This window comes from Pieris brassicae, chromosome 9 (assembly GCF_905147105.1).
Source record: "Pieris brassicae chromosome 9, ilPieBrab1.1, whole genome shotgun sequence".
In the NCBI taxonomy this organism is placed as follows: Eukaryota; Metazoa; Arthropoda; class Insecta; order Lepidoptera; family Pieridae; genus Pieris; species Pieris brassicae.
Genome location: NC_059673.1, coordinates 19127513 through 19145921, shown reverse-complemented (window position 1 = coordinate 19145921; position 18409 = coordinate 19127513). Strand labels below are relative to the sequence as shown.

The 18409-nt window shown below is 34.3% G+C and overlaps 2 protein-coding genes across 2 annotated transcripts; both read left to right on the top strand.

Moving 5' to 3' along the window:
• The first annotated feature begins 595 nt into the window (after window positions 1-595).
• On the top strand, window positions 596-2221 carry LOC123714263 (collagenase-like). Its single transcript, XM_045668470.1, has 5 exons — window positions 596-819; window positions 921-1188; window positions 1396-1479; window positions 1603-1790; window positions 2092-2221. The coding sequence occupies exons 1-5, from the start codon at window positions 622-624 to the stop codon at window positions 2194-2196; spliced, it is 843 nt and encodes a 280-aa protein (XP_045524426.1). The 5' UTR covers window positions 596-621; the 3' UTR covers window positions 2197-2221.
• A 964-nt stretch (window positions 2222-3185) lies between these two features.
• Window positions 3186-11447, top strand: LOC123714156 (ionotropic receptor 75a-like). The gene is made up of 15 exons (XM_045668323.1): window positions 3186-3360; window positions 3421-3587; window positions 4136-4280; window positions 4641-4736; window positions 5173-5252; window positions 5576-5703; window positions 5931-5988; window positions 6061-6176; window positions 6302-6510; window positions 6908-6955; window positions 7029-7213; window positions 7527-7662; window positions 8092-8254; window positions 9812-10000; window positions 10661-11447. The coding sequence occupies exons 1-15, from the start codon at window positions 3207-3209 to the stop codon at window positions 10713-10715; spliced, it is 1929 nt and encodes a 642-aa protein (XP_045524279.1). The 5' UTR covers window positions 3186-3206; the 3' UTR covers window positions 10716-11447.
• The last annotated feature ends 6962 nt before the right edge of the window (window positions 11448-18409 follow it).

The following is an 18409-nucleotide window of genomic DNA, read 5'->3' as shown; positions in this document are numbered from 1 at the left end:
TATTATTCGAACATTCTTTCGTTTCACTTCTAATAACTCCTTACAGAGTCATCGAACGATATCTTACGCTAAATCGTAAATTAATGTCCAAGTAAGATTTATATTATTTTTAATTTATTAATTTCGCCTAAAAATAAATTAATTAAGTCCTTACTCAAGGGTATAGCCCTGTGTTGTGAGTGAGCAGATACTCTTCGATGGAACAATACAAAACAGTCATAACAGGTATAGGTACAAGCAATATATACGTATTACTATATTGTTTCATACATTCATGATTATAAAAACAAAAACGTAAAATTAAAACTTTATAACTAATCAATTTCTTTATATATGTAGATATGTGTAAATGCATAAAACTAAATAAATAAGCTACTTTGGATTTCTTATCCAGGAAATTATCACCTTTGGAGGAATGAACCAACAGTAGTTGGTTGAAATGTTAGTGTACATAGGCGGAAAATATTATCTAATTGATAGTCATGAAATTTATGTGTGTCATTGTATTAACAAAGTAATTATATCTTTACAATCATCGTGTCTAAATTTTGATTACGATTTTTCAGAAGTATATAAAAGGGGTCGATATCAATAGTTTATAGTTTAGTATTGTTCGCCACGATGAAACTGTTTCTTGTAATTCTCGGAGTCACAGCGGCTTTTGCCGTTCCTCAACAAGAGTCAATTGAACTCGACTACCATGGCAAGATCGGTATCCCGATGGCCGCCCGTATCAAGGCCGCTGAAGAGGCAAGTGACTTCGACGGCTCTAGAATCGTCGGTGGATCCCCATCACAACTTGGAGATTTCCCTTACGTGGTATGTCTAGCGTTTAAGACCTTGAATACAGTGTCCATGACCGCTTCATTACTCTTTATGAGTTTTTGTGATTATAATATTCTTATTTTTATGTTTAATAGGGAGGTGTTATAGTCAACTTGGTCAGTGGAGCACAGTCAGTGTGTGGATCTGCTCTTGTTTCTGCAAACAGGGCCCTAACTGCAGCTCACTGCTGGACAACTGCCTCTAACAAGGGTATACTTATGACCGTTGTCTATGGTTCCAATCATCTGTTCTCTGGTGGTCAGCGTGTCATTACCAACAATGTCCAAGTCCACAGCGAATACAACGCGGCCACCCGTGCCAACGATATTGCTATGCTCGTTCTTCCTACTGTTGTTTCCTCAGGTATGTAATTTGTCTTTTCCACTTGTATTTTTTAGTATGTTATTGTAAAAGACATTTTTCGTTTTTCGTAGACAATTTATGTAACTTTTAACTTTCCTAATATGTTTTATGATATGATACAAATGATCTTCAATAAAGGTAGAAATGATATACGTATATGTCATTGAAGTGAATAAAAGTTAATGTATACAAACTATTATATTTCAGAATACGTCAAACCTATCGCCATCGCTAGTGGCAACAACCTGTACAATGGTGTGGTCGGTAGCGCAGCTGGTTTCGGTATCGTGTGTAAGTAGCATTTGAACACGCATATAAATACTTATATAATACACGAATATTTCACCAATATAACATAACCCAACACTTTATTTAAGGCGTTTCTAGTTTAAACTTGACTTGTTCATGTTGCAGCTGACGGAACTCCGATTACGACTGGACAGACCTTGAACCACGTTGACTTGACTGTGATTAGCAACCAAGAGTGTGCCCGTACGTTTGCTGCCTTTGTTGTTAGCTCAACCCTGTGCGTCAGTGGTGCCAACGGCAAAAGTACCTGCACTGGTGATGGTGGTAGCCCTCTGGTCGTCGACGGCCAATTGGTGAGGGGTTTTCATTATTATTTATTATTCTTACTTATACGAAATACATTTTCTTAAAGATTTTTACTGTCAAAAGTACAAAGGATTTTATTCACTATATGACTATAGTTCTGAAGATAAAAATTATAACATATAAAGAGATTTGTTTTTTTTATCAAAATGCCACATATAAAGTTTTTAGTAATTTAGATTTATATAGTTTGATAAGGATTGCACAAAAAACATTATATTATTAATCAGCTAATATAGAGCATTACATATTTCAACAAAATGTATTCAAACAAATTTTATCTACCTACAGATTGGACTGGCATCATTCGAATCTGCCTCTGGCTGCCAACGTAACTTGCCAGCTGGTTTCACCAGAATAACATCCTACAACACCTGGATCCGCTCTCGATTGTAATTAAAATAAATTTAAATTTGCTTAATATCTGTATTTTATTTGCAATTCTATCGTTATTAAAAAATATGAATAATCATTTTTTTTAAATATCGGGAATTTGCATAATACTTTTTCATTAACAACATACTAGTAATTTCTTCCTAAAACCTAATCATTAATTCATCACCAAACCCACAAAACCCCACGGAATAGGCCAGACAATTCATTTCCTACATCGGCCGTGGCCTGCCAAGGGGTGCATCTACATAGTACATATCGTACAAAAAAAATTGTGAGTCTCGAGAGGACCTCTGCTTCTCTGCTCTGCCAGACCTTTGTCCCCACGTAAGTCTGCTGAAGGATACGAGATCCTACATAATATTAATAATAAACTATTTACTTAAATAAAAGAGCACGATAATTGAAATCAATTTTGTGGAGCAGTATTACCGAGCGAGCTGTCCACGTGACGAGTTAAACGCCGTGATTACACACCGATTTGCCTATCATTTTTGATAGGGCGATATTTGCGAATTGCATCTGCATTTAATCGACCATTACTGATGTTAACGGTCAGCTGAAAACGCAGATAAGTAATTTGTCATTTTTTTTTACGTTAGGTAATATATATGTCAAAGTTGTTTTAAGCGATAAAGCGCTTGAGTTATTTTCGTGACTTCAAAGAGATAAATATAAAAATAACGTAAATAGATAAATAATAAAATTATCTGCGTATAAATAGCGAATAAACTTGATAAATGATAAGATATATGAGACATGATGACGATTAATCGAAATATTGAAGCTGAGTTCGTATTAAACTTTAATTAAAGTATTGTGGTGTCAGTCAAATTCTTTAAGGCTTTAATATTCATAAGAAACTATACAAAAGGTTTTACGTATTTTTTTCCTGTCGGTACGTGAATAATGTACGTATTATGTTATATATAAGTTAGATTACACCCAGTTGAAATTGCATATTTGTTTGAGTTTTCACTGCAAATAATAAATTATATTATAATTACTTGATAATGTTATTGGTATTTGCAAAAACTCTCTCTATACCCTTGTTGTTATGGATATTTATTGGCACTGCAGCTGCGTGGGATTTGCGATTTGTGCTGGACTACTTTAGAAGACGAGACGTCAGACATCTGTCTCTTCTACATTGCACCTCGCCTAATGGTAAGCTATGTTGTACTATTCCTATACCTTACACAAAAATGTAAAAATAAATATTTTCAGACGAATTAACTTTTGGTCACACATTCATTGATAACAATGTCAGAATATCAACGTGCAGCATTAATAAAGATATAACGAAAATAGAAAATGTATTACGAAGACACTCTGTTCCCGTTGGTGTGTTATTGAACGGAGCATGTGATAACACATACAATGTACTAGATAAGGTAATTCATACAATCTTTATAATTGAAGAAAATAGATATGCTCTACGGTTTCATCAGAATTTATTCGGTCAAAGCATGATGTTCTATGTTCTAAATACTTTCTCGGTAAAATGACTAATGAATTTAAAAATTAGACATATGCCATTGGTAAATTTTTTGACAAATTTTATAGCCAGTGTTCATCAGGGATATACTAGGATGGTGAAAGATTTTTCTTTAATCAGTCCAGTAGTTTTGGAATCTATTTAACGCAAACAAGCAAATAATAGAATCTTTCCTCTATAATATTAATGTAACTGTCGATAAACTATGCCTCGTAACAGATATATTGGGATTTGGTACACTGTAAACAATGAAGGTTTTATATCCTACCAACATAATAATATTTAGGAACATGTACTTAAAAATGAATCAACTAAAATACTCACCTATCTCTTTACGTATAAAGCATAAATGAGTGCCTTAAAAAATTGTGTTCGAAATCGTTTCTAGGCAAGCTTTACAAACTGTAAATGATCATAGTTAACAATTTAATGACGATATTACAGTCATCGAAGAGCGGTCTGTTCGACGCGTCGCATATTTGGCTCATTTTAGACCACACCAGTGCTGCACGGAACATGACTATCGATGATATGTTTCAACAAATGAATTTGAGTGTCGATTCCGATATTGCAATAGCTACTGTCACGGGTAAAACTCAATTCTGTAATTAAAGTTGCTTACTGATGAAAAGGACAAATTTGTCAATCCCTTCTCATTTAAATCATAAAATATTTTTGCAACATAATTATTTAAATTATATAAAATAATAGTTTTGTTTATTGAAGTAGATCCAGTTGATCATACATTCGCTGTCACGTCTGTTAATAGGTTCCGTGTGAGTTTTTAATGTTGAGGGTCTTTAAGCCCCTTATCGCCCGTTTATGGGTGTATATTAAAGACTTTTATAGAATCAATCAAACTTAATAAAGCTATTCCCAAAATATTATGCAAATGCGCCAATAACAATTCAATGAAAATTGGTAATAGTAGTTCGGTTTTATTTTGCAGGAAGCCATTACGAGCTAACGGATATATTTAACTTTGGCAAGATACAGGGAAACGAATTGGAGAGAAAAATCTTGGGGACTTGGGACCAGATGAACGGTGTGGATGTGTTGATTTCTTATTATTCGGTTCTGTAGATTTAGAGATGTTGAGTATGATGGTTAGAGTGGATTACATTTTTATAAATCACTTTTCTTATTATGAATCAGAAAATCATTCTAGTTGTAAAACCCTATGTACCCTTTGCCATAGTTTTGATACCTACCCATCGCCATTCAAAGTTTTATCAAGCACTAAATACAACGTCAAATTAAGATACCTTAAAATGTCGAGAATATATATTCTAATAAATTGCCTACCCGACAGCTATTTTATCGAAACTGAAATACGCTATTAATTTATAAATAATTCATAAATTCAATATCGCTGAAACCATTAGCTAGTTAGAAATACTTTAGTATACATTTTCACTATGTATTTTGTGTAGGATAGCCCAGCCCTATCATTTGAAATTTAATCTTTCTAATCCACTTAGGTTTGAAGATTTCATCGAAATCATTCAAATTTTATGATCGCTGGGATTTCCACAATCTGACGTTCCGAGTTGTCACTGTGGTACGTCATATTATACAAATAATTTATCATTCACTGCATAGAGTTTTTAGTATTGAACAGTAATAAATAAATAGATCGTGGATAGAACACGCACGCAGGTCGTCATGAACCTTACTTGATATTAATAATAGTGCGACTTTAACCCTGAGTTCGTGTGATCAAACTCCGTCTTTCACAACTATGTTTATTTTCTTTAGAGACGCTATGCACGTACCTACAGATATGAGAAATTCAAGCCAATATAAATAGCCTCCCTAATAGTAGCTCCCCTGTTTTTTTGACAAACATTGTTTAAATGTATTTACATACTTTGATTATTTTAGGTCGTGGGTCAGCCAAAAACTTTTGAGCCAGACATGCTTACAAGCTTATTTTATACAAAGGGAATATCAGTTTTTACAAAAACGGCTGCGATCGTACTGGACGTTTTAAAGGAAAAACACAACTTTAGGTAATGATTTAATTACTGTTTTCGTTTATTACTAAGCATATCGGCCTCTCTCTGTGTATCTCTAATTGTTTTGACGTAACGGTAATTTCCAAATCGACACGATCATCATTTTAAATTTTATCGCACAATCTAATCTATATTATTAAATATTTGATTGTTTTTGTTTAACCAACAACCAAATATTAACTTATAATCTTTAATGGTTCAAAGACAAAAAGGTTTTTTAGGTTTAACTATACTGTAGCTGGAAGATGGATCGGACCCCCAGACAAAAACGCTTCTTTGGTAAGTTGCTTAGTTATTAGGCGTTAAATCTTGTACCAACTTAAACGAAAGTAAGCTTATGATATTGCGAAGGCAGTGACAAATTCGCTGTACTGGGGTCAACAAGATCTCTCCTGCACTTCAGCCAGAATCACGTCGGAGCGACTTCAATGGGTGGACATTTTCAACCCACCTGTCACACAAATAGAGTAAGTTGTTATCATTTTTATACCTTAGTTAAAGACAATATATATTATTTGTGTACCATATTATCCTCAGAACTTGGACGGTCTATCCTTAAGCACTTTGTTTTAAAGTCTTTTCGACCTTTCAGATCCAGATTTTTCTACCTTATACCAAATAAAGGCATAGGGAACTATGAGAACAGATTTCTGACTCCTCTGTCCCCAGCGGTTTGGTGGTGCTCTGTGGGTGCTGGTATATTTTGTGTTGCAGTGCTGGCTGTAGCAGCTGTTTTGGAACGCAGACCTAGACCAGCGATCTATGCTATGCTTAGTGTACTGGGAGCGGTGTGCCAACAGGGTAATTATTACGTAAATTTAAATACAATTACTTTGTGATTCTAAATTAAAAGAATTATTAATATTAAGCAAGAAAGATTCGTATTGATGCACGAAGTTACAGGGATAGCGATACCAAGATCGTTTTTGTACGGAATTTAGGTGTAGTTCTATTAATTATATAGTGCTGACACTGCGACTCATCGGGTAGTGGGAAAAACTAAACATTGAAGACTGAATCGCAATCACTATTGCAATTGAGATTAGCCGTCTATTTACAATTGATATAACATATAAATATAACAATATTTATATTAAAAGAGGAATTAAATTTATTGGATTACATATAAAATATTTGTTTAAAATACTTAAAATTTATTTCGTAAATTAATGTATGTATATTGTCTATAACATTTTAGGTTACGAAGAGGGGACAGGCATCGTTGAACACCGATATTCGTGTCAAGGTAGAAAAAAGGTTTCTATAGTTCTGTAGCATGAATAAATTACATTTGTATTATAAATTAACGTCTTTTATAGGTCAACGTGTGACACTTTTAGTCATAGGCTTGACAAGTATGCTACTATACAACTATTATACAAGTAGCGTAGTATCTTGGCTGCTTAGTGCCGCGCCACCCACTCTGTCAGATATAGATGGACTTATTAGGAGTGACTTTGAGCTTATTTTTGAGAATATAGGATATACAACAGGCTGGTTTGAGGTAAATGGTCTTATAGACTTATTGATTGTAAACATTGATGTGTTATAAGCATTATGTTTGTGTCATAGTGTGCTGCACCCATTATCGAGGATACACAATGATTGCAAAGTTTATAATTTCTATCCTGTTTTTTGTTACGTTTTGGAACGGCTATTTTTAAATAAATAAATAAGCTTCGGTCCGCAAATTCTCAATTGTTATGGTTCATAACAACACGCTTTGACCTTCCTATAGTTTTTAAATTTATTGCGTTTGATAACGATTACGTTCTTCGAAAATGATAAAAGTAATTATAAATGTATTTTTTGCATAGGACGCAGGTTTTTTTTACTATAAAGGATATAAGGACCCCAAAGAGGATGAGCTGAGAGAGAAGGTGAGAAACACAAAGCGTACGAAGGACTTGTACCAAACTGTCGAGTATGGAATTGAGCTCATTCGCACAGGAGGTAACACGGTTTCAAAATATACAACGTTGTAACTGGGTGAAAACAGTTTGTCACATTTTCACTTCGCTAGCTCTAAGACCCAAAAAAACCTCCGAGAAGCTTCCACCACTGCCTTTCAGTAATCGCAGGTCTTCCAGTATATAAAATGATTTAATTTTATTAAATCTGCCAGATTCAACCAAAAGTTTAATTCACCAATGGTTTTTAAGATTCTATTCCCCAGATACTCCTATAAATAAATAAATTAAATTTTTAATATAACGAATCGAAACAACCAACTTTACTAACAAAATAATTAAAATTAAATTGCAACCTTAAAACTCGGAATATTATTATTTAAGCATTCATATAATCACTCTAGGAAATGCGTCATAATATAAGATATTTGTTATACACTAGCGAATACATGATATTTTGCATTTTCCACAGATTACGCTTATCACACAGAACCTTACTCCGCGTATCAAACAATCTCACGTACATTTGTCGACTCAGAACTGTGCCGACTGGGATCATTACCCATGATATATCCCTCGCCTGTCTATATCATGACACAGAAGAGAAGCTCTTATAAAGAGTTCTTCAATTGGAGGTAATTTCCACAACAAATTATTCTCGAACCATGAACCTTGGTCTCAGATTCGATAATGTTCCATGCGATAGCGTAAGACCTAAGAAGTTGCCACGATAAATATGTTTTAAATAACGATGATTAATAATTAGATTATCAATACGATAATATAAACTATCTAAAATCTTAATTAACTGATTAAGCTTAAGCGCCTGTTTTGTCTGTTATAAACTATTCCTTTTTTTACTTGTCTTTGTTTTTATATATTAATGAAACAAATTACGAGTATAATTGATAAGTACGAACCTTTGGTTTGTAATTAAGATGATAAAATTGTTAGAGATGTCGGTTACTGTGTTTTTCTACAACGAAAAACAAAAAGTCGAAATACGTACCAATTCATAAAATATACATTATTTTGAATATATTAATTGAATATACAGTTTTGTTCACTAATTAGTTTCAGCTCCTTTCAAGTTACTATTTTTTTAAAGTGTAGGGGGCAAACGAGCTCAGGTAATGTTAGGTGATAGTGCCCATGCACACTCCTAATGGCAGAGGGCTCGCGAGTGCGTTGCCAGCCTTTTAACAATTGAAACGCTCTTTTCCTGAAGGAGCCTAAGTCGAATTGGTTCTCTAAGTGGAAATATTTCAGTGGGCAGCTGTTTACACACAGTGCCACCACTATGTGTAAACAGCTGCGCGGCAAAACTGCCTTGAAAAACCCTCAGTTGTGGAGGCTAATTTAGCCTTTCCCTCTAAATGACTGCAAATCTGAACATCGTTCGATATGTCAACGCCAAGAATTCCGATGCTGGCTAAAGAAAACATTGAAAAATTGCTTACTTTTATGCATTGAATTGAATTATTACACCAGACTCAACGTAGCAGAGTTTCGACTTCAGACACAAGGTTTCTCCTTTCGCTATATCCAAATTTACCCCTAGGGCTTCCTCCTTGGACTCAATTGCCTCTGACCATCTATGTGTAAGGTATACAAGAACGTCACCAGCTGAACGACCACGGCAAAAGCCGTACTGATAATCGCTAATCAGCTAGTGGCCCTCCTTGGCCTTAGGAACTGGCCATTGATAATGAATTCAATTATTTGGAGAACAATGAGATTGTAGCTATTGGGTGATAGTTGGACGGATCAGAGCGATCGCCTTTTTTGGGGATAGGATGTATTAAAGCGGTCTTCCAGCACTTCGGGACAGTGCCTAGCTAGTACAGGTACGGGAAAAGACATGTTATTTATAAATTTAATAACAACATTGGGGACTCCCGTTGGGCTGATTTCGGCAATGCATATCATAATACTATTTCTGAACAAATTTGATTACGAAAAAAGGTTTATGTGAGATTTTAGGTTTTCTCTTTCTTTTCTTTTCGAACTTGTAAAAATAAACAATTCCACTATACATGATTTTAGCATGACTTAACGCACCTGACTCCGTACAAGCTATCAGGTATGCCGTGACTATTGATACTTTATCGTCCCTTTTGTTTCAGCCAGTCAGCCAGCCATCACACCAGTTATGATGATTACTTATGTAACTTAAATATTATTATTTATAGTTTAATGCGTCTTAATGAGAGAGGCCATATAAAAGCAGCTCAGGCGCGCGTGGCCGGGTTCATCGCAACATGCTCGGGAAGTACACCACGGGCTCTTGCGCTTGGGCAGGCAGCTCCAGCATTTGGTCTACTGGCATCTATCACTATAGTGGCAGTTGTCATAATGTTTTTGGAGATTCTGTGGCATCGGTAAAAAACTTAATTAATTTTACGTCATAAGAAAACATTGATAAAAATTGCATTGAATTAAATTAAATTATTAAGGCTAACTTATCAATGTTTTGTAAAAACTTAAGATAAATGCGTCACAAGCCGTCATCGCTTAGGTCGATCTTGCCTCTCTATCGCTTGTTCCGCGACCTTGCTTGCTGCTCGGCTCAGGCGGAACGTGACAATACGTTATGCTACGCTCGGCTCAGGCGGATCGATGCAATGCGTCATGTTTTTACGTGCGTGCAGTCAGCGTTAATTGATTTATAAGACGTTATCACGTCAAATAGAGTTTAAAGTATAAAAAATAATTCTCTGAGGAGAGAGAAGAAGAAAATACCAGAGTCTTTATGACAAACTACATGATGTTATGTACCTAGTCGTATAAATACTTGTCAATTATGTTTGGAGTCTGTGATCGTAACGTATTGATCATAAAACATGTATATCGATATTTTTCATAGATTATAATCGTTGCTATTTTGTAGGCAAGTGATTAGCCTTAAATTCCTATCGATGCCGGAAATCGGACTTCCGTGCGAGATATGTAAATCTGTGTGACATTTGTATAATGTGTATGTTTGTGTTGTGTGATAATGAAATATATTTGACTAAATTCAATATGTCAATAAATTCCAGGTGGGCATACAAAAACAGAAAGGGTTTGTCATTTCCTAAAACACGGAACGAGTAGAGAAAAACAATTTCTCAAAGACCATAAAAAAACAATAAAGGAATGAAGTTTGATGGGCCGCGCTCTCGCAAATCATTGTCGGGGAACTTCACACAAACTGAACACTGTACTAGAGTAACCTGTAGTTTTCGCTTAGAATTATTAATAAAATATGCAAATGCTCAGGAAACTCACCAGATGCTACTACGCTGGTACAACCTCCTCCGGCAGATGTTCCCAAAAAACAATTAACGAGTAGATATTACTTTTGATGACCTGGTATGATCATTATTTGGTGCAAGGTAGAAAATGGGTCGGTTGTCTATATAACAACTTGCCAATTATGAAAAAAGTATAAAAAAATTGATAGAAAAATCAAACAAGATGAAGGATTTTAGCGCACGGGTTTGTATGTAAGCATATATCACTTAATTCCACATACAAATTTGTGAAATTAAGTTTAAAAACTCTCAAGACAATCCAGAGCATCGAAGTTGGACAGACTTCCCCATTATGAGGATCCCTAAGAGTGGTTTGACGTGCCGCGAGCGTTGAATAATGGAAGCGTTGGCGGGCTATCTAAATCTCACGTTATAAATGATGCGATCAATTCTTGTTTACTCCCGAAGGCCCTCATTGAATATCACCCGCTCCGGGATGCACTGCGTTTGTCTTCTCCGATATCTTAAAAGGTTTGGGTAATTGAAAACTGTTAAGTATCGCTCTTATCACCGCTCATTGTTTGCATGTTACGTTGAAGTAAATTTAATATTTTAAAATTTTCTAAAGATTTAAATAAAATTAGTTTAACTGTTAATTGTACATTATTTTTCCTTTTGGGTTAGGTTATCCTAATATATTTTCACGTTATACGAATTGATATTTAGCAAATCTTCTAAAGACAAATCAAATCGAATTCATTTAGGTAACCCAATGTATACTTATGAACATAAAAAAGAAATTGTAATTAACCGCAGTGTAAACATTAAATATATGTATTAGATCCATCCTTAAGCCTACCCAGTATCCTCATTGTTATGCAATGCAATTGCTACCGAGGCATTGTGCGCACGGGTTTGTCGCACCCCACTATTTATCTACGACTAAGTATTTAGCACACCATCCGAGGGAACCAGAATGTGGAAGTAAATAGATAACAGTGACCGACAAAATTTGCAATTAATATTTAAACAAGCATTGAATAATGGACTTAATACTTAACGAGAAACAAATATCCAACACGTTTTACGAGTGTAGCTATAAATAGGATATTATTTAAGATTCAGCCAACCATGAATAGAACGTTGGCTATGACAGAGACGTAGCACAAGGACGTGTTTAAGTAATATAAAACATTTCGTGTCACTTTCCATCTGCATGCAAATGTGACATGTCTGTTGCACTCGATGCATAATCACCAGCTATTTGTTGACTGCTGCCACGACTCAGTGGTCAAGTCTCAGTGGTTCAGTGGTATCAGTGGTTGACTGGTGTATAAATCTTATATAATTGACCTTAAGAAAGCTGACAACTCAATGACAAAATTTAAAACAGATGCTAATTATTACTGCTGGAAGTTATTTAGTGAAAGCATTTGAATGAATTTTCAAATATTTAATACGTTAATAACCTTGGTATATCTATACCAATTTGGAAGAGCAGTGTTGGTCTTCAGCGTGTGACCCTCATCCCTGAGGTCCCCGGACGCACTAATGGACTTTCTTTTTATGTGTGTATTTAAAATTCACTCGATCGCAAGGAAAACATCGTGAGGAAACCCAGACCCAAAAAGTTCGCGGCGTGTGGTACAGGAGGATGATCACCTACTTGCCTATTAGATTGACAAATGATCGTGAAACAGATACAGAAATCTGAGGCCTAGACCTAAAAAGATTGTAGCCACTGATGTCTTTATTTTATACTTATACCTATTTACTAATATGCAGTGATAACATGGCATATCTTTAAGTGAAAACGCTGAATCAGCTTTGATAAAAAATATATTTAATTATTATTTTGTTGCTGTCATGATGACAATGCACAATTGGATGGTTGGAACCTATCTTATGTTCAATTGCGCTACAACTTCGACGTAAATGAAAACAGTTTATATAAATCCGAATAATCTCATAAGTTGTAAACAAGATGGACCCTCGGAGGTCCGCATCATAAAACCGGTGCAACTCTCATATCTTCTGATTACATAGTACAGCGCACCCATGCGTGAAAATGAACCTTCACCCTTTTTCCATATTTGAAACTTATTTTATTAACCGGATCAACTGGACATTGCTCGTATAGGTATATCTTTCTAGATTGTGTATGTTATGTACGAAGCATTACCTGTTAACATATGTTATGGCAAACATTGTATCTTTAAATTAGTTTCGTCATATTATAAAATGTTTTGTGTAATGTTAATTGTTAATTTCACTATATGAAACCAGCAGTCCTCCGAAATATTTCCGACCCAATTCTAAGGTCCTTCAAGAAAACCAATTATTAAACGGCTAGCAACGCACTTTCGAGCCTTGGAGCAGTGTGCATAAGTGGTGGTAACATCGGAGAGCTCCTTGCCCGTTTCTTCTATATAAAGGAATGTCTAACAACTTAATTTTAAAAGGCCTTGAATTAATTTTTGACGATCAGAAGGGTTATTAAATTAGAAAACAAATCTATCACACGGCCGTCAAAGCACCCGAATGGAAAAGAAGGCAGGTGGTAAATCAGCACGAATTATTTCATCGCGTCAACATGACATAAGGTGATGAAGTCAGCACGCAAAACTCCTGTAACAATACATATATTATTTGTCAAGACGTTAATTGGTTTTTGCAGGTAGTTTTTGTCTATGAAAATAATAAATAGCTGAATCAATAGCTTACTATTATGAGTAAAATTTTTGATGACGACCTGGCATGAGTTTGATGTAATATATAATCATATATTAACAAAAGAAACAGATCTTATGAAAGAAAGTCTCATCATGGAGAGGAGCAAAAGGTAAACGGTGCAAAAGACGATCTCCAATGCGATTGGACGACGACCTTTCAAGACTGCTGTGTCTGTGCGGCTTGTATAAGAAAATGTCATTCTTGGGAGGAGGCATTCAAGGAGTTATTACTAAAATTGTGACTTATAATTTAATATATCTAATTACATAAATAATATAGAGTTGGTAGAAGAAAAAAATCAGGGCTAGGACGGATATTGCAACTGCGGAGTTGATCAAGAGTTGCTGCATCTGGCACAGGAAAAGACAAGCTTCATATGACTGACAGCAATCCAGTGGAGAAGCACTAAAAGAACAAGAACATGTTTAAAAGTAACAAACACATTTGTATTTATTTGTTTATATAATCATAATAGTTGCTTATATTGTTCACTTTAGTAAGAAATTAAAGGATTTTTTATTTTATTTATTTATATCAACCATGAAAAATACATCTACAATTTCATAATCTATGTACGTCAAATATCAATCGTCGGAGCAACTCCGCGTAAATATTGACGTCCAGTTTTATGTGCCATAAAACTTTTACACGCACTATTATAAAATACACGCCCCGTGAATGATGGCCCTATCTTCATTCTCTTTTATACAACTTTATTGCGCAAAAAGATATTTTCATTTCTAAAAAATACGTTATTGGAGCATTTATTTATATATCAAGTTACGAGTTCATAAATTCGCTCAGTTTTGTTTTGTTTGACGTTATTTGTTCAAGTATAGTTAAGTGGAGACGGTTCCTACACTTTATAATACTACATCGTCTAATCTAATCTCAAGAAAACCAGCATCTAGTCCGATTTTACTGGGAAATATATAATAACTATACTTTAAACTACAACAATTATTAATATGACTAATTCATAGGACTTTTGCCAGCCCCAGTATGGTTTTCCAAACTCTGTTAGATCTCTTATTGAAAACACTATTAATTTTTTGCATAAAAAGCAAAATCTATTTTGGATATGTTGAAAGAACATAACATGAAACCAGCTCATCACCAAAGGCTCACTAGTAAAATGCCTCATTAAATATCATGACTACCTGAAGTTATCACCACCCACAGTTGCAAAACCCACTAAAGCTAGCAATACCTCTTTCCTACGCATTAGCTGAGCACTGATACAGCTTCACTCGTTCCACTCAAAAGCTTGAAGCCTTTTTCATCCGTCACTAACAAGACGTAATCAGGAACGTGAGCACTGGATAATTACTCTGCAATCAATTTCCAATTACAAACTCGATATTCCGAGCGCGCTATTTCACAAATACCTATAGGGAATGTTATATTGAGTTTCAGTTTGTTATGAAAACTCTGTATAATTTCAATTAATATATCGATTCTTAATTGATTTGATACTAAAATTTACACTTATTTTCTTTTAGGACCTAAAGAGTATTCATGTAATAGACACGACGAGTACAGGACGTAATGTATGCACTTCAAAAGCCGCAAAGCACTACTAAATCTAGATAGCAAACAGATTTGAAACAAAGCGAACAAAAGCGCTTATGGGGCGCGATAAATCAAAGTTGTAAATCAAAGCAAGGCGCGGAATGTAAACCGCACAACATTAAAAGTTTGGGAGCGCTCCACTGCTGGCTCAACCCCACGACTTTTCACTTTGTTACCATTTTATTTGCGACTCCCAACCGATATCTGATGTCTGTCACTCAAGGCATAAGGGATAAGCTTACAACAATGTTCAAATTATTTTAAACGAAGATTGTCTATATACGTAGAACAATGTTTACTATAACATAAATTATGTTTATTATTAGTTTATAGTTATATAGTTATTTTAATACCATTGTGTTATATTGCATAAGTGTGTGTCAAAGGAATATGAAAAGAAACTAGCTATGACTAAAATGAAGCTACTTGAATTTGTACAACAATTAAATATATAATTAATAAATAATGCTAAGCCACTGATATAGAGAGCGGCGAAGCATGAGCGAATCTTGTAAACGATTAACAAACAAGGTTAAGCGAAGGGACGTTGAGAGAACAGTAACTGAGCTTGAATGAAGTTGTCAGGAGATACACTACCTAATATTAGTAAAACGCTGCACGGAAGAAAAACAAGCCACAAAAATGAACTAAATAGATAAACAATTTTAGACTTAACAGTCTAAAAAAACATAAATAAAAATTGGCTTAATTTCTGTTAATTACTTGAAAATAGTTATCTTAAGAAAAACACTTTTTGAACGGATTAAAGGTATGTATTATTATTAAAAACTTATAATTATTTACATAATTCTAAAATTAAAAAAAAATTCCGACGTCACCGTGACCACGCACGCTGAAAAGCACGCGAAACGTCCGATTTTTTTTTAATTATGTGAATAATTAGAAGTTTTTATTAATAATACATACCTTTAATCCGTTCAAAAAGTGTTTTTCTTAATGTGTAAAAGCTATTTTAACAAAAGACAATAATAGTTATCTTGTTAATCGCTACGTCTCGTAGTTCAGTCCGTTATCGAGATCCATTGATCGTTGCTCTGAAAGGGTTCACTTCTAAGCCATACATAGGTCTTTTATAAAAGCTTTGTCAGATAAGACCTGTTTGGGCCAATCTTCAGAAAAAAGCTAAGTTATCAATTTAATCATTTTAGACTTTTTATGTGGGCCGATACTACCAAGTCTCAATGTTAGATGTCAAAGGACTTTTTCAAATAAAGAATGAAAGGACAGAACATTAATAATATTAAGTGAATAACGTAATGGATTTGGTTTGAGGATAAGCGACAAAAGAAACTTTTACAAAATTATTACATAATGTATGTGAGACATTGATAGAAATGGCCTGTCTTATACTTTTTTATCAATCTCTTAAATAATGTTTAAGGTGCGATTTCCAGGAAGATAGCTGATAAGTATGTACGCTCTGTCGAGTTTACAATGCCACATACTTTTCGTAAAAGTACGCTTATGCGTCGCTGTCATGGATCTTAGTATTGCCAGTAAATAAAAATAACCATTATAAGGGGAATAATTTTAAGTTATGCAGGCTATCTTGATAATTTATTAAAGAGTTATTAAAAGAATGTGTACTAGTATCTAGAAAATACAGTTCTAGGCATATAAATGTAACACAAACATCAGGATCAACTGATATGATTGGTTTTGTTACCTGTACTATTAATAGTTAAAACCTGTACTGTAAATTATTTCGGTGTAATTAGTATTATTATTATTTTCTTATGTAGCCAAGTTCACATTTCAAGGACCGTCATGCACGCTTAAATGTCATTGCTTGTGGCGGCGTCCATGCGTCGGATTTTCTCTCTCCCTAAAATATTGCGAGGGGGCCGATGGCTGACCATGCGCGATACTCGTGAAGGGGTGCTACTTGTGGTGACTAGTCGTACTTGAATCGTGTATGCGGTGATGTTAATTATTTCGACTATGTATTTGCGTGTTATTCCCACGGGAATGTAAGTGCGTGCTCCTATTTCACCATGCCTCCTACTGATGTCATGTAAAACATGGTGTAATGGTTTCAGCTCCTTACAAACGTTGTGTAATATAAAAAAAACTCGGCGATTAAAAAGAGTGGCGGAGAGTTTATTGCCAGTTCTTCTCTTCCGTTTCACGCCCTTGATTTGAGAACTGGCAGTAAATGTAAAATTAGAAGCATTTAATGTATATTTCTTATTTTTTGACGTTCAGAAGTGTACATAGTGAATACCTATATGAATAAATGATTTTTGACTTTGAAAATATTATCTTTTAAGATACCTAGCCATTGTTATTAAAAATGCAAGAAATAAAAATATTTAAGTTTGATTTTTATCAGATTTTGGTAGATAGTAAAATTATTATACGCACCAATATATTACAGAAAATAAACATTGACAGCTGTCTGCAATTTCAAAATGGCGACGGTAGTGTCAATTTTAGCCGCCGATCAAGTAAAGTATATACCACTGCCTTGGGTATGGTATAATAATTTATCAGTACAATTATACTATTTTAAAGAAAATATATATAGCGATTATAAATATATGTATTATTGTTTTCGTTAAAAGGCTCACGTAAAAACACGGTTTAACCAATTAAAGCATTATCCTGTTGATTTACATTATTTATCTTTATCCGCAACTAATACGGTTGTAAAACGTAACTAATCTATAAAAAAACATAACTCAAGATTAAGAGTTGAAAGATAAAACTAAAATACACATATTTATAAACAATTTCAAACAAAGTTAAAACCCTTCAAACATAAAAATAGTATTCATTTAATGTGTTTTTCTTTTCAAAAGCACATTCTTTATCATCTGTTCTTCGCTTTCGTAGAGAAGTTATTAAACGAATGATAGTTTTAGTTATTAATCATATAAAATGATAACATAAAAATTTAATGAACATGCTTAGTAATACAACAATCAACTGTGAGGTCTCGTTTGGAGCTGCGCCAAATCTCACTTCTCGGGGTACAGGTTGCTTAGTTTATTGTTCATATTATTTGTTGTCAAATATACCATTGTATTTGTTATCATATCTGTATCGATGCTAAAAGTTTCGTTTACTAACGGGTTTTGATGTAAAGTAATATTTAAGGGTTTGTGCAAATTAATGATAAAGCAGCTCACTTCTATAAACATTTCCCATCCATGTTCTTGCCTACAAGAATCTTAGTCGTGCTTTGTTTCATGTTCCTCACAGCAACACTAACTATGCAAACATAGA